General features: G+C 33.8%; 1 protein-coding gene across 1 annotated transcript in view; it reads right to left on the reverse strand.

Moving 5' to 3' along the window:
- The window catches only part of CSMD1 (CUB and Sushi multiple domains 1), a 2,598,423-nt gene that overhangs the window by 317,970 nt on the left and 2,266,388 nt on the right, over positions 1–14,065 (reverse strand). Inside the window, exon 41 of the mRNA XM_072634370.1 lies at positions 3,060–3,269. Coding sequence (XP_072490471.1) covers positions 3,060–3,269 — 210 coding nt within the window. The remainder of the gene's footprint in view (positions 1–3,059; positions 3,270–14,065) is intronic.

Raw genomic sequence — 14,065 nt, forward strand, 5'->3', positions numbered from 1 at the left:
GCCATTTTTTAGTAAAGTTTCCAGTTTTGCTCTGTTAATTTAAGACATTGAATAGAGGCTATTGTTTGTTCTTACTGTGTGTAATCAAAATGGTTTGTAAGCAATTTATCAGTATGACTTAGAGGAAAGAGTACTAGAATTGGAATCAGGAGACTTGAATTTGAAAATCTGGACCCTGACATTTTAGTGTCTTGATTACTGACTTTAGATAAGTAGCTTATTATTTCATTGAACCTGTCTCTGTAAATTTATTAATGACCTATTAGTTGTCAAATTCAATGGCCTTTTCTTAGTCTTCATACTCTTCCACCTCTCCAGAGTCTTTGACACTATTGATTACGCTCTCCTCTTTGATACTTTCTTCTCTCTTGCTTTTCAGGGAGCCACTTCCCCCTGGGTTTCCTTCTACCTATCTGACAGCTCCTTCTCTAGATCCTTTTCCAGATTGTGCTTTCTAATTATACCTCTCCTCTTCTCTATGCTTCTTTGCTTGGTGATCTTATCAGCTCCCATGGATTCAATAAATATTTATATTTAACCTGAAGATTCTCAATCTACCTTTCCTGCCTCAATCTCCTTGTTGACCTTTGATCTCACATATCCAACTAACTTTCAGGCATCTCAAACTGGATGTCTAGGAGACATCTTAAACTCAACATGTTCAAAAAAAAACTGATAATCTTTCCCCCTAAACCCTACCACCCCACCTTTCCTATTACTATAGAGTCTGACACCATCTTCCCAGTCCCCCAGCTTCCTAACCCAGGAGTCATCTTCTCACCCACCATATGCAAGCTGCTGCCAAGGCCTATCAATTTCACCTTTGCAAGATCTAACAAACCCTCTTCTCTCCACTGACACAGCTACCACTCTAGTACAGGGGTTCATCACTCCACCTCTTAATTATTTCAAGAGTCTATTAGTGGGTCTGCCTGGCTCAATTCTTTTTTCACTCCAATACATTCTCCATTTAGTCACTAAAGTAATTTTCCTAAAACAGAGGTTTGATCATGTCACCCGACCCAATTCCCTCCAATCTTCCCTACTTAATAAACTCTAGGGGCTTCCTATTGTCTCCAGGAGCAAATGCAAAATACTCTGTTTAGCATTCAAACTGATTCATACCCTAGCCTCCTCCTATCTTTCCAATCTTTTTTACACCTTACTCCCCAATACATACTCATTGAAAGAGTAACACTAGCCTCTTGGTTATTCCACAAACAAGAACACTTTTGGCTCCAGGTATTCTCTCTGGCTGTCCCCCATCCCTGGAATGCTCTCTCCTCTCCACTCCAGCTACAGTCCCTGGTTTTCTTTAAGTCCCAACTAAAATTCTGCTTTCTATAATATGCCTTCCTCAAACCCTTCTTAATTCTAGCATATTCATTCTGTAAATTATTTCCTATTTATTCTGTACCCAGCTTGCTTTGTATATATTTGTTTTCATGTTGATTCCCCCATTAGATCAGAAGTTCTTTGAGGGCAAGGAATGTCTTTTGTTTCTTTTTATATCCCTCTGATTAGCACAATACTTGGCATATAGTAGAGCTTAATAAATACTTATTGAATTGAATTGAACAGAACTCATAAGAAGTTCAGTTTCCTTGTTTCACTTCCATCCTAGTGAATTTTATGAAACTTCAAGTTCTTTTAGATATTAATAAAGCTGAATTGTTATAGCTGGATAACTAAAGTTAGGGAAGGGAGAATTGGAATCCATTCTGTCTGAGATTTGTGATATTCTACAAGTTTATGTATTGAAAAGTATGAACTTTGGCTTTTAATTATAACTACTTTGAACTCATTGTATAAGTCTATACTTGCACATATATTATATATATATATATATTTTCAATGAATTAAAATTTCCTCTTTTTTTAAAAATCAGGATGTTGAAGAGCAGAGTTCAAAAATTTCGAGGCAATTTTAAGCTCCATAAAGAGCTCAACTACTTTACTGCTCACTACTTTACTTCTAAGGTTGTTCTATCATTGTACAAGCTTTTATTAAGCACTTATCACCTACTAGGCACTATGCTACCAAACTCAATTTTTAGAGTTATATATAAATCAAACCAGATTTGAGATTTTCACTTTCAACCCACTTAAAAACATTTTAGAAAAGAAATGAGCTGATTGGGTTTTTTTAATGAGGGGAAAAAAATCACATTTACATTCCCCAATGCCTGCCAATATTAGTGAACACTTTCCTTATAGCTTTCAGATGTAGTTCCATAAAATAGAAACAAAAACATACAAACAGAAAAAACATTTTAAATGTTCAATCAGTAAAGATTATTACAATATGATTTTAATGTATTTTAACATGATTCTAGACAAGGAATTGCACAGTTTTTAGTGTATTTGACTTGGAATCAGGAAGACCTGGTTTCAACTCCCACTTCAAAATCTTAATAGGTCTGTTACCCTAGGCAAGATATTTAACTTTCCTGATTCATTTTCCCGGTTTCTAAAATAAGGATAATAGAAGCATGTAATTCATAAAGTTATTATGAAGCTCAGATGAGAAAATTTTTACATAGTGCTTTGCAAACCTCTAGGAACTAGATAAATTTCATATTGACATCATTATTAGTATCAAAAAATTCATCATCTATCTTTTAGAAAAATTACTAACACCTAGATTTATAAGAAGGGTTCTATATGATCTGCTCTGGCTTCCCTTAATTCAGTCCCTTCATTTTACTTGTGAACTTCAGAAACCAAAGCAGAGGAACAAAAACCAAAAAGGCCATGAGTCCCAAATGTGGGGTTGTGGTCACAGAGAAAAACAAAAGCAGTGAAAAAGGATTTGTCCAGGAAATGGCTTTAGGGAGCACAAAAGGCAACAGTACTTGATGAGGATGATAATGAATATGTGTACGTGTACATATTGTGTATATATGCATGTTTGTAAGTTTACATTATATAAGAACAGGAGCAGATTTTCCTATTGGTTCAACTTAACAGAGCTTTTAAAACAAAGTCTTTAGCAATTAACTAAAAGGATAAACTTTTGAAACATGAGGTCAGGAGGCATTTAAATTAATGATTTCTTACCTTGATAAGCAAGTTTAAATCCTTGCCTGTTTTGAGAATGATCACTATAAAAATGGATGAGTGTTTCATGTGTTGTGCTTAGCAAGGCTGATGGAATATCAGTTCCACTAAACTGGCCAATCATAGGACTGGTATGAAAAGGTCCATTCTGAATTTCAAGATAGTCATGATTAGCTTCAGTAGAAAAATTCAGAAACTGAATATGAGCACCTATAAAAAGAAAATGCAAAATCAGTAGACATAAAACATAAAAATGCCTAGCGTCCTTAAAATATGAACCAGAAAAGTGATTATAATCTATAGATATCATACATGTCCACATTCTTATGCACAAGTAAAAAAATGTGTGCATATATATACATTCATATACATGCGTGTACATACGCTATATATGTGTGTATATATGCTATACATATGTATAAATATGTGTGTATGTATACACACATATATAAAACACATTTGCAGATGGAAATGACTGAAAACAGGCCAACATTGTCTAAAAACAGGAAATCCTTAATGACCATTCAAATGGTACTGAAATATCAATTCATCTTAAATAAATTCTATTATTAATGCAAATGTTCTAGCAATCTTAATTTGCATTAAGCATTACAAATAAAATAATGTTTTCTACCAGGATTTCAGAACTCCACATGCTTCAAGTAAAATTATTTTAAAATCTTTTCTTGACTATAACATTCAGCCAAATTCATCAGGACAATTCAACTACTCATAAAAGAAATTCCAATAAGTGATCAGTGCTTGTAAGTACCTAACTGAAGTGCTATGTGTTAGCCAGGAATTCTGTTACTATAATTTACAATTTCACACGAAGTCTGCAAATTCTTTAACTTTTTATAACACAAAACTCAGATTAGTTCTATTGACAAAGTCTAAATTGAAAAATAGCTTTTCCTCTAACGCATAATTCCCATTGAAGATTAGAGACTTAATTTTATTCTTTTAGCCATGTTACACATCTGTCAAATATTAGAAGTTGAGTGGAACAGAAAATATGCTTGTAATTTTCATTATAATTCATAAACTTGTTGACTAGAAGCATAGAAATATTGAGTTAGAGTCACCTAAGTGGAAAATTTCACACAAAAAAAGTTTATTGAAAAGGGAAGTAAGAAATTCTACTAGGAAAGTTTGATTGGAAGAAATAAAAGAAAAGAAATAAGAACAGAAGTAACTAGGAAAGAAAACAGACACACAGTAAGACAAATGACAAATGCATGTGGAATAGCATGTGGAATGCATGTCTGGAAGGTAACATAAAGAGTAAACTATAACTTACCGGGAACACAGAGTCAAAAAAAAAAAACCAACAACAACAAAAAAGAAAACAAAAAAGCAACCCCAAGATTTAAAGGCTGATTGCAACTTACAATTATTGTGACTCTGGGGAAGTTACTTTTGCTATAGGGTCCTCAGTTTCTACATCAATATAGTATTAGACTAAATAATTTCCAGATCTAAAACATTGTGATTCTTATCAACTGGCATTACTATTGCATTTTAAGGTTTACAAAGGACAACCACCCTAGATAGTACAACACTAGTAGATACAATTTACAATAAGAAAACTGAGGTTTAGAAAGTTAAGCAATGTACCTGTAGTCACACACAGTCATTAACTGTCAGAACCAAGATTTGAACCCTGGTTTCTAGATTAAAAGTTCAGAGTTTTTTCTACTATGCAACACTACTTTTCAAAAACTACCACAAGAACAATGAATGGAGACCATAGTGCCTTTATAAATATCTTTTTTTCCACATTAAAACTTATTTATCAAACCAATTATATTAAATATTAGTACAAGATAAAAGGAAGAAGAAATATCTTCCTTTAGTGTCCAGTGGACCAGGATGAAGTCAAAGAAAAGGAAAGGGAAGGGGAAAATCTCTGTTCAATTCCATTACTCACTATCATAACGAAAGGGGGAAAGAAGACTCCTAAAAATCAGCTATTGCTTTGAATTTATTTTACATTTCATAAACAATGAATTTTTCAATGGACAAATGATTAATTAGTCAAATGGTAATGAGTACACTGCCTTTTAGTTAGTCATAAATATCACATGCAATACAACATTCATATATGCGTGTGTGTACAGTATTTGTACAATTTTCATATATGTGTACCTAGCATTGCATGTATATATTTATTTACATGTATTATGTACTTTTGGAACTATTCTTTACAATTTAGTTCAATTCTATTCAATTGGGTTTAGTTCAAGATTCTATAGACTACCTTGCAGAATGTTTATGGGACATAAAATCTCATGTCAAATTATGCTCTTTGCCCAATAGCTGTCAATAACAGGCAATATTTTTCTGAATTTCAACAAATGTTTGTGCTCAGAAAAAAACGATGAAAGTATTAAATGAGACAGTAATATGGGTTCTCTTGGTTTCCTCACTTCTTAACTACTAGGTAATATTAGCTGCAACACTGTACATGGCAGAAAAAGTAGATGACCACTTACACCAGTGTATTTTCATGTCAAATCCCTCCAGTACCCCTCTCCATCTAACCATCCCAATTCCATCTATTGCCAAGCTGAAAACACAGTTTCTTTCTTTTATATCTTCTTCCTTCCTTCCTTTTCTCTTTCTTTCTTTCTTTCTCTCTATCTCTCTGTGTCTATCTCTCTCTTTCTTTCTTTCCTTTCTTTTGCAGCATGACACATCCCATATCATTAAGAAAAGAAATTTTTCAGTAACAAATGACCAGCTTGAAAGAATCGAATTCAATCTGGAGTAACCACAGCTACAAGAACTTCCCAAATCTGTAGTCAGCTGAACAACTTAAATATATCTAGTAATTCTTCTCTGTCCCACAGAACTACCAACAATCATAACTGCTGTTATATTGAGTTACAGTGAAAGCAGCCACCATGCCAGTTCAGGACAATGAAGATCTAATATTTCTTGTTAGTATGGGAGAAGAATTTTAGGAGAAGAAAGGAAACAAGCATTTATTAAGTGCCCATGTGCCAGACATTGTTTTAAATGCTTTACAGTATTACCACTTACAATCCCCAAAACAACCCTAGGAGGTAGGTCATACTATTATCCTTCTTTTACAGTAAAGGAAACTGAGACAAAGAAAGGTTAAATGACTTGCCCAGGGTCATATGGCTAGTAAGTAGCTTAGGACAAGGCCTAACCCAGGCACAGCACTCTATGCACTGCATCGCCTAGCTGCCTAGGGAGGATGCAGAGAAGTAGTATTGTAATAAGAAGCAGAAAGCTTTAAAAAACAATCTATTTGAATCTTAAAAGTTCATCTTAATAAGCAATGGAATGGTCTGAGGCATATTGATATGTAGAGTAAAGGCTTTTGAGTTATGAAAGCCTATATTTAAATCCTAGTTCTACTACTAACTAGCTGTGTAAACTTAGGGCAATTAGGAACAAAATTCCCTAACAATTAGATTTTTCCAAAGAAGTATAAACAGGGCTGCTTCAAAATGACGGTCTCTCCCTCCTTAGAAGTCTTTAGAGAAAATATTCTTCATCCACAGAGCCTCGATGATGACTTTCTAGAAACATTATAATGAAAATTCCTTTTATCTGGCAGTTGGACTAGACTGCCAATAAGATCCTTCAAATTATTATTTTCTGTATTTCTTCAACATTACCTCCTTAGTCCTCAGTTTCCTTATTGTAAAATAAGAATGTCAAACTAGATTATCTCTATGGTCCTTTCTAGTCCTAATACTTTATTACTTTGTGAATCTATCAAAAAAAAAATCTCCTTCAACCATTGACTTATTTCTCCTTTTCCACAAAATATAAATGTGACTGGACAAAATTTATAAACTTGATACTAGTTTGCAGCAGCAACTAGAATGTCAAACTATATAATTAGCATATTCAGACCATTTTCATTCATCTTTTGAATAAAATCAAAATTCTGCAAAATGTCTTATAACACAAAGGTAAGCTGGAGCTCATTCTGAATACATGCAGTTGCAGTCTTAGCAAGATATAACACATACTCAGATTCAGAACTCCAAATCCACAGAGGAAATCAAGAAAGAAAGAGATCAAAAGCAAAGTATTGAGGGGCTGAAAATATTCAGGTCAAGTCTTGGCAATATAAAATACAGTCAAAATATCTATTACAAATCCCCTAAATGAGAAATGGAAAACCAATCATAACAAGTACATGTTATGATGAAAATGAGTACCAAAAGAAAAATTGGTTCCATGCATAGCAAATTTTGGAGGCAGTGTGGTGCAATGGAAAGAGTGCTACAGATGAGTGTGATGATCCCAGGTTCATACTCATCTCTGCTATTTATTCCCTATGTTGACTTTGAGTATTTCTCTGCCTATTTTTTCATATACAGAATGAGGGTATTAGATAAGATGTTCTCCAAGATCTGCCCTAGTTCTAAGTCTGATTATCTAGTATATACAAATGGATGAACAAGAGAATAAGTCTTAACCCACCCAACTCAAATTAAATCCTTGCTGCTTTCTAATTCTTTGGACTTGTAGAGAGGTGGTGTAGTTGAGAAAGTGCCCATCCTAAAGTCAGCAGGGCCTGAGTTCAAATATTTCCTCCGACACTAGCTGTGTCACCCTGGGCAAGTTACTTAGCCCTGTTTGCCTCAGTTTCCTCATCTGTAAAATGAACTGGAAAAGGAAATGGCAAACCACTCCAGTATATTTGCCAAGAAAATTCCAAATGTAGTCACAAAGAGTTAGAATGGAAAGAATCAACAGCTGTGCAAGCTGTTTCCAGGGCTCTCAGTCTACAGATGGTAAGATTGTCAGACAAATGGTCAGGAGATTGCAGGAGTCTCTTTGCTAGCACTAGGGAAAGGACTTTGTTGGTTTGCCCATACTCAGACCCAGGTTGCAGTCCTGGGTGGCAGTCCCAGGGCAAGGAGGAGCCCCAACACAATAGAGCTTGTGGCTGCAGTGGAACAGAGATCATCATCATGGTTCCAGGGCAGAAAAAAGTATTTGTGGTCACTTATAGACCAGAGCACAGGCCAGAGGAGTAGTAAACACACCTCTCCTTAGATAACACCACCTTGGAAAAACTAAAAACTTACAGGTCCTCAAAAGTATCTCTGACAACAGCTTCACAAACCCCCTGGAGCTTGGAACAGTGCACCCTCCACTCCAGAAGCACAGCCCCACTTTAGCAAAGAGTAAAAATTGAGAAACAGGCTGGGAAAATGAGCAAGCAACAGGAAAACATTTCTGATCACTGAAATGTACTATGGAGACAAAGAAGATCAAAACATACTCAGAAGAAGACAGTAAAGTCAAAATTCCTACATCCAAAGTCTCCAAAAAAAATATGAAATGGTCTCAGGGCATGGAAGAGCTCAAAAAGGATTTTAAAAATCAAGTAAGTAAGGTACAGGAAAAACTGGGAAGAGAAATGAGAGTGATGCAAGAAAATCATGAAAAACAAGCCAAAAGTCTAGTAAAGGAGACACAAAAAAATACTGAAGAAAGTAACACCTTAAAAAACAGATTAGGCCAAATAATAAAATAGGTACAAAAGTCCAATGAAATGAAGATTGCCTTGGAAAGGCAAAGTTAGCCAAGTAGAAGAAGATATACAAAAATTCAATAAAAGAGGAACTCCTTAAGAAAAAGAACTGGTCAAATGGAAAAAGAGGCACAAAAATTCACTGAAGAAAACAACTCATTTAAAATAGAATTGGCCAAATGAAAAAGGAGGTACAAAACCTCAGTGAAGTAAATAATTCCTTAAAAATCAGAATTCCTTAAGAAAAATGGAAACTAATGACTATGAGAAAGCAAGAAAAAAACAGAATGAAACCAAAAGAATGAAAAAAACTAGAAGAAAACAAAATCAAAAGAATGAGAATATAGAAGACCATGTGTAATATCTTATTAGAAAAACAAATGACCTACAAAACAGGTCCAGGAGAGACAATTTCAAAATTACTGAACTACATGAAAGCTATGATCAAAAGAAAAGAAAAAAAAGTCTAAACATCATCTTTAAAGAAATTATCAAAGAAAACTGACTTGATATTCTAGAACAAGAGGATAAAATAGAAATTTAAAAAATACACTGATCATTTCCTCAAAGAGATCCCAAAATGAAAACTCCTAGATATTCAAATCCCAGAGCTTGCAGATTAATAAGAAAATATTGAAAGCAACCAGTAAGAAATAATTCAAGTATCTTGGAGCCATAGTCAGGGTAATATAAGATTTAACAGCTTCTACATTAAAGGACTGGAGGGCTTAGATTATTACACTCTGGAGGATAAAGAAGCTAGCATTACAACCATAAATCACCTATTCAGCAAAAAAGAGTATAATTCTTCAGGGCAAAAAAAAAAATGGATATTCAGTGAAATAGAGGACTTTCAAGCATGAAAAGAACAGAGCTGAAGAGAACTTTGACTTTCAAACACAAGATGCAAGAGAAGCATAAAAAGGTAAACAGGAAAGAGAAATCATAAGGGACTTTAATAAGATTAAACTGTACAGATGCTTACATGGGAAGATGATACTTGTAACTCATAAGAACTCTTTCATTATTAGGGCAGTTAGAAGGAGTATGTATAGCAGAGGTCACAGGTGTGAGTTGAATATAATGCGATGATCTCTTTAAAAATAAAATTAATGGGTGAGAAAGTAGAATGCATTGGGAGAAAGGGAAAGGTAGAGGTAGAATGGGGTAAATTATCTCACATAAAAGAGGCAAGAAAGTGCTATTACAGTGGAGGGGTATATTGAACGGGGTTGGTGGTGCTAGGGAACACTTGAACCTTACTCTCATCCAAATTGGCTTAAAGAGGTAATAGTGTAAACATTCAATTTGGTATAGAAATCTATCTTACTTTACAGGAAAGTAGTAGGGGAAGAGAATTAGAGAGTACTCACAGAAGGAAAACACTTTTGAGGTGGGACAGGTTGAAAGGAGAGAGATAATAGAATCAATGGGGGAAATAGGATGGAGAGATATAAAGTTAGCAATTATAACTGTGAGTAAGTTTCTGAAGCAAATTTCTCCAATAAAGGGCTCATTTCTCAAACATATAGAGGAAATGAGTCAAATTTATAAAAATAAGAGCCATTTCCCAACTGACAAATGATCAAAAGATACAAACAGTTTTCAGATGAAATAATCAAAACTATCTATAACCATATAAAAATGATCTAAATTGCTACTGATTAGGAGAAATGCAAATCAAAACAATATTGACAAACTACCTCACACCTATCAGATTGAATAATAGGACAGAAAAGTAGAATGGTAAATGTTGGAGGACATGCAGGAAATTGAGACACTAATGCACTGCTATGGAGTTGTGAACTGATTCAATTATATTATGTGGAGTAATTTGGATATATGTCATAATACTTATTGCAGCTCTTTTCTGGTGGCAATGGTGGCAAAGAATTAAAAATTGAAGGAATGTCCATCAATTGGGGAATGATGGAACAATTCATGGTATATGATTGTGAAGGGATATTATTGTGATGTAAGAAATGAGGAGCTAGATGTTCTCAGAAAAACCTGGGAAACTTTACATGAACTGATACAAAATGAAATGAAGAGAACCAGGAGAATATTGTACACAGTAACAGCAATATGATAAGATGACCAATTGTATATTACTTACTGTTCTCAGCAATACAATGATCTAAGACAACTCTAAAGCACTTATCATGAAAAATTCTATCCCTCCCTAGAGAAAAATTGATGGACTATGAATACAGATTGGCATATACTTATTTTTACTTTATTTTTCTTGGATTTTTACTTTGTTCTATGTTTTGTTTTACAACATGACTACTGAAATATGTTTTACATGATTGCACATGTATAATCTATATCAAATTGCTTGCCTTCTTAATGAGATAATTTGGAACTCAATTTTTAAAATGAATGTTGAAAATTGTTTTTATATGTAATTGGAGAAGTAAAACATTAAATAACAGTTTAAAATTTAAATGACTAGAAACAGTGTAAAAAAAAAAAGAACAAAATTCAAAATTGGTAAGGCTGCAGAGAAACACCTGTGGAAAAAAATACACCATTAAACTGCTCATAGAATTATAAAAACAAAACGAAGAGTAGGACATAACTAAATAGCAACATCAGATTTTTCAGGCTAATGCTGAAGTTTTAGAATGAAATCCACATTAATTCAGTTTAATTCAATAAGTATTTCTTAAGTTTCAGCTCTGTGTATGTCATGGTGTTGGTTTTATGGTAAACAAAGTAATTAAAAAAAAAATATTCTACTGTCAGCTACTCAATCACCAAACACTTATTAAGTGTTTACTACATACAATAAAGGTGGTTATAATGCAAGAGGGGGGATTCTTGTAGACATGTAACTAGATTATAATGCAGAATGTAAGGACTTTTCATTTTTTTTTATTGTTGTCCCCACACTTACCACAAGTCCAGGAACACTTTAAGTACTTAATAAGCACTTGTTTGATTGACTGAAGTACCATGGAGAACAGACAGCATTATGAGAAATGATTCCTTCCAACCAGGAAGAATGAAGAATATGTCATTGAGATGGTGTCACTTCAATCAAATCTTTCTGTTTTTTCAGTAAGAGGTATTCTTTTGAAGTGTTTTATACCACTTCTCATGTACACATCATTATTGGGATTGAGCTACAGTTTAGCACATACTAGGTTATCTTTCTTTATTTTTTCATATTTTTTTCAATTTTAACTAGGTGTCTTTCTAATGATATATGGGTTGCCTCCACTTCTGATTCTCCAAACTTTTTTCTCCATCATAAAATCAACAATCTTCTCAACTTGAAAGATTATTCTACCCCATTATTCTTTTTATGTTGGAAGATTGTTCCAGCTCGGTAGCTTTCTCACCTTTAAATTCCAAGACTAAAATGTAGAAAAAGAAAATTTACAAATGTTGGAGGGGATGTGGAAAAAAAAAAAAAACTGGAACACTAATTAATTGTTGGTGAAATTGTGAAATGACCCAACTATTTTGGAGAGCAATCTGGAAATATGCCCAAAGAATTATTAAACTGGCTGTACTCTTTGACCCAGCAATACCACTACTTGGTCTACTTCCAAAAACGATTAGGGAGAAATGAAAAGAACCTATATGTTCTGAAATGCTTTTAGCAGCTCTCGTTGTGGTCGTAAAGAACTGAAAATTTCAGGGATGCCCATTAACTGGAGAATGGCTGAACAAGCTATGGTATAAGATTGTGATGGAATACTACTGTGCTATAAGAAATGATGATTTCAATGATTTTAGAAAAACATGAAAAATTTGCACAAAATAACACAAAGTAAAATGAGGAGAACCAAGAGAACACTGTATACAGTAACAGCAATATTGTTTTAAGAATGATTTTGAGTGAATAAGTTATTTTGTCTATTAATAAATGCCCAAATTAACTATAAAGGACATAGGAATAAAGATGCTATCTGCATCTAGAGAAAGAGCTGATAAATAGAAGTATGCAAGTATGTATAGAATAATTTTACATATATATGGCTATTTGTGTTTAATGATAGGGGAGAGAGAAAAAAGGAAAGAAAAGAAATTTCCATGATAATTTTCTTGTTTATTTGAAAGGAACAGCAAGTTGTACATAGCAGATTGGCAGTTTCATATGCAATCAGCTTTTTTATTGTACTATGTTATGGAAATGCTCGTTTTATTCCATAAATTAAAAATAAAGTATATATATATTTAAATCCCAAGGACAGAATTTTATATTTGCTCCTGGATAGTAGGGAACTATTGGAGCTTATTAAGTTGGGTGGTATTGGGAGGAGGGGAAGATGATGTTATCAGAATTGCTTTACAAAGATCACTTTAGCAGCTGACTGGAGGATAAATTGGAGTAAGAGACTTGAGGTACAATTAGAAGGCCATAGTCTAGTCAAGAGGTGATGAACATCTGTACTGGTGGAAGCTGTGTGAATGGAGTAATAGTTGATACAAGGTGTCTTAAAGGAAGAAATGACAAGACATAGCAACAAATAGATTATGAGAGGTGTAAGGGAGAGTAAGGAATCCAGAATAACACCTAGATTGTGAGTCTGGGTGACTGGGAAGAGAATAATGACCTCAACAGTAATGAAAGAATTGGAAAGACTGGATAGTTAACAAGGAAAAAAAAAACTGTTTTGTACATAATGAGTTTCTGACATGCAAATAGGACATCCAGTTCAAAATAGACAAAAAGATATTTGGTGATGGCATACTGCAATGAAGAAAAGAAATATTTATTAAGAGCCTACAACATGCCAGGCACTGTGCTAAATACTTTACAAATATTATGTCATTTGATTCTCCCAATAACCCTGTGAGGTAGGTGCTATTATGCTCCCCTTTTTACAAATATGAAAACAAAGACATACAGCTAGTAAGTGTATGAATTGTATGAAAAAGCCAGATTTGAATTTGTCTTCTTTGGTCAGGCCTAGTACTCTATCCACTGTGCCACATAGCTGCCTTGAGATTAAAGCTCAGGAGAGAGATTGGGGTAGTTCTATAGATCTGGGAAACATCTGTAGAGAAATTATAATTGAATCTGAGGTTGATAGGATTACTATGAGATATTGTACAAAGGAAGCAAATATCTTTCAGTAATGTGAATAAAAAGCTTGAGTCATTATTGCTTCTTACTTAGATTAAATGTATCCTTTTATATTCTTAGAACATTATGCTAAGGAAAAAATATTGGCATCAGAAGACTTCTATTAGAATCTGTTGTTTTACTAACTGTATGACCTTGGGAAAAATCATTTTCATGATCTAAGTTTTGGTTTCTTCTTTAGTAAAACAAGGATGTTGGACTAAGTGATGTCTAAGGTTCTCTACCATTCTAATTTCTATGAGTGATTTGAAATTTTCTCTGTCACATAAAGTAATCTTTCTATAGTTCTTATATCAAGGTTTTTCAGTGTTCTGAAACTCAGCACCTTTCCCTTTCCACTCATCTCTTTCTGCAATTTTCAGGTTTTTGTGAAGT

This window comes from Notamacropus eugenii, chromosome 1 (genome assembly GCF_028372415.1).
Source record: "Notamacropus eugenii isolate mMacEug1 chromosome 1, mMacEug1.pri_v2, whole genome shotgun sequence".
NCBI classification, from domain to species: Eukaryota; Metazoa; Chordata; class Mammalia; order Diprotodontia; family Macropodidae; genus Notamacropus; species Notamacropus eugenii.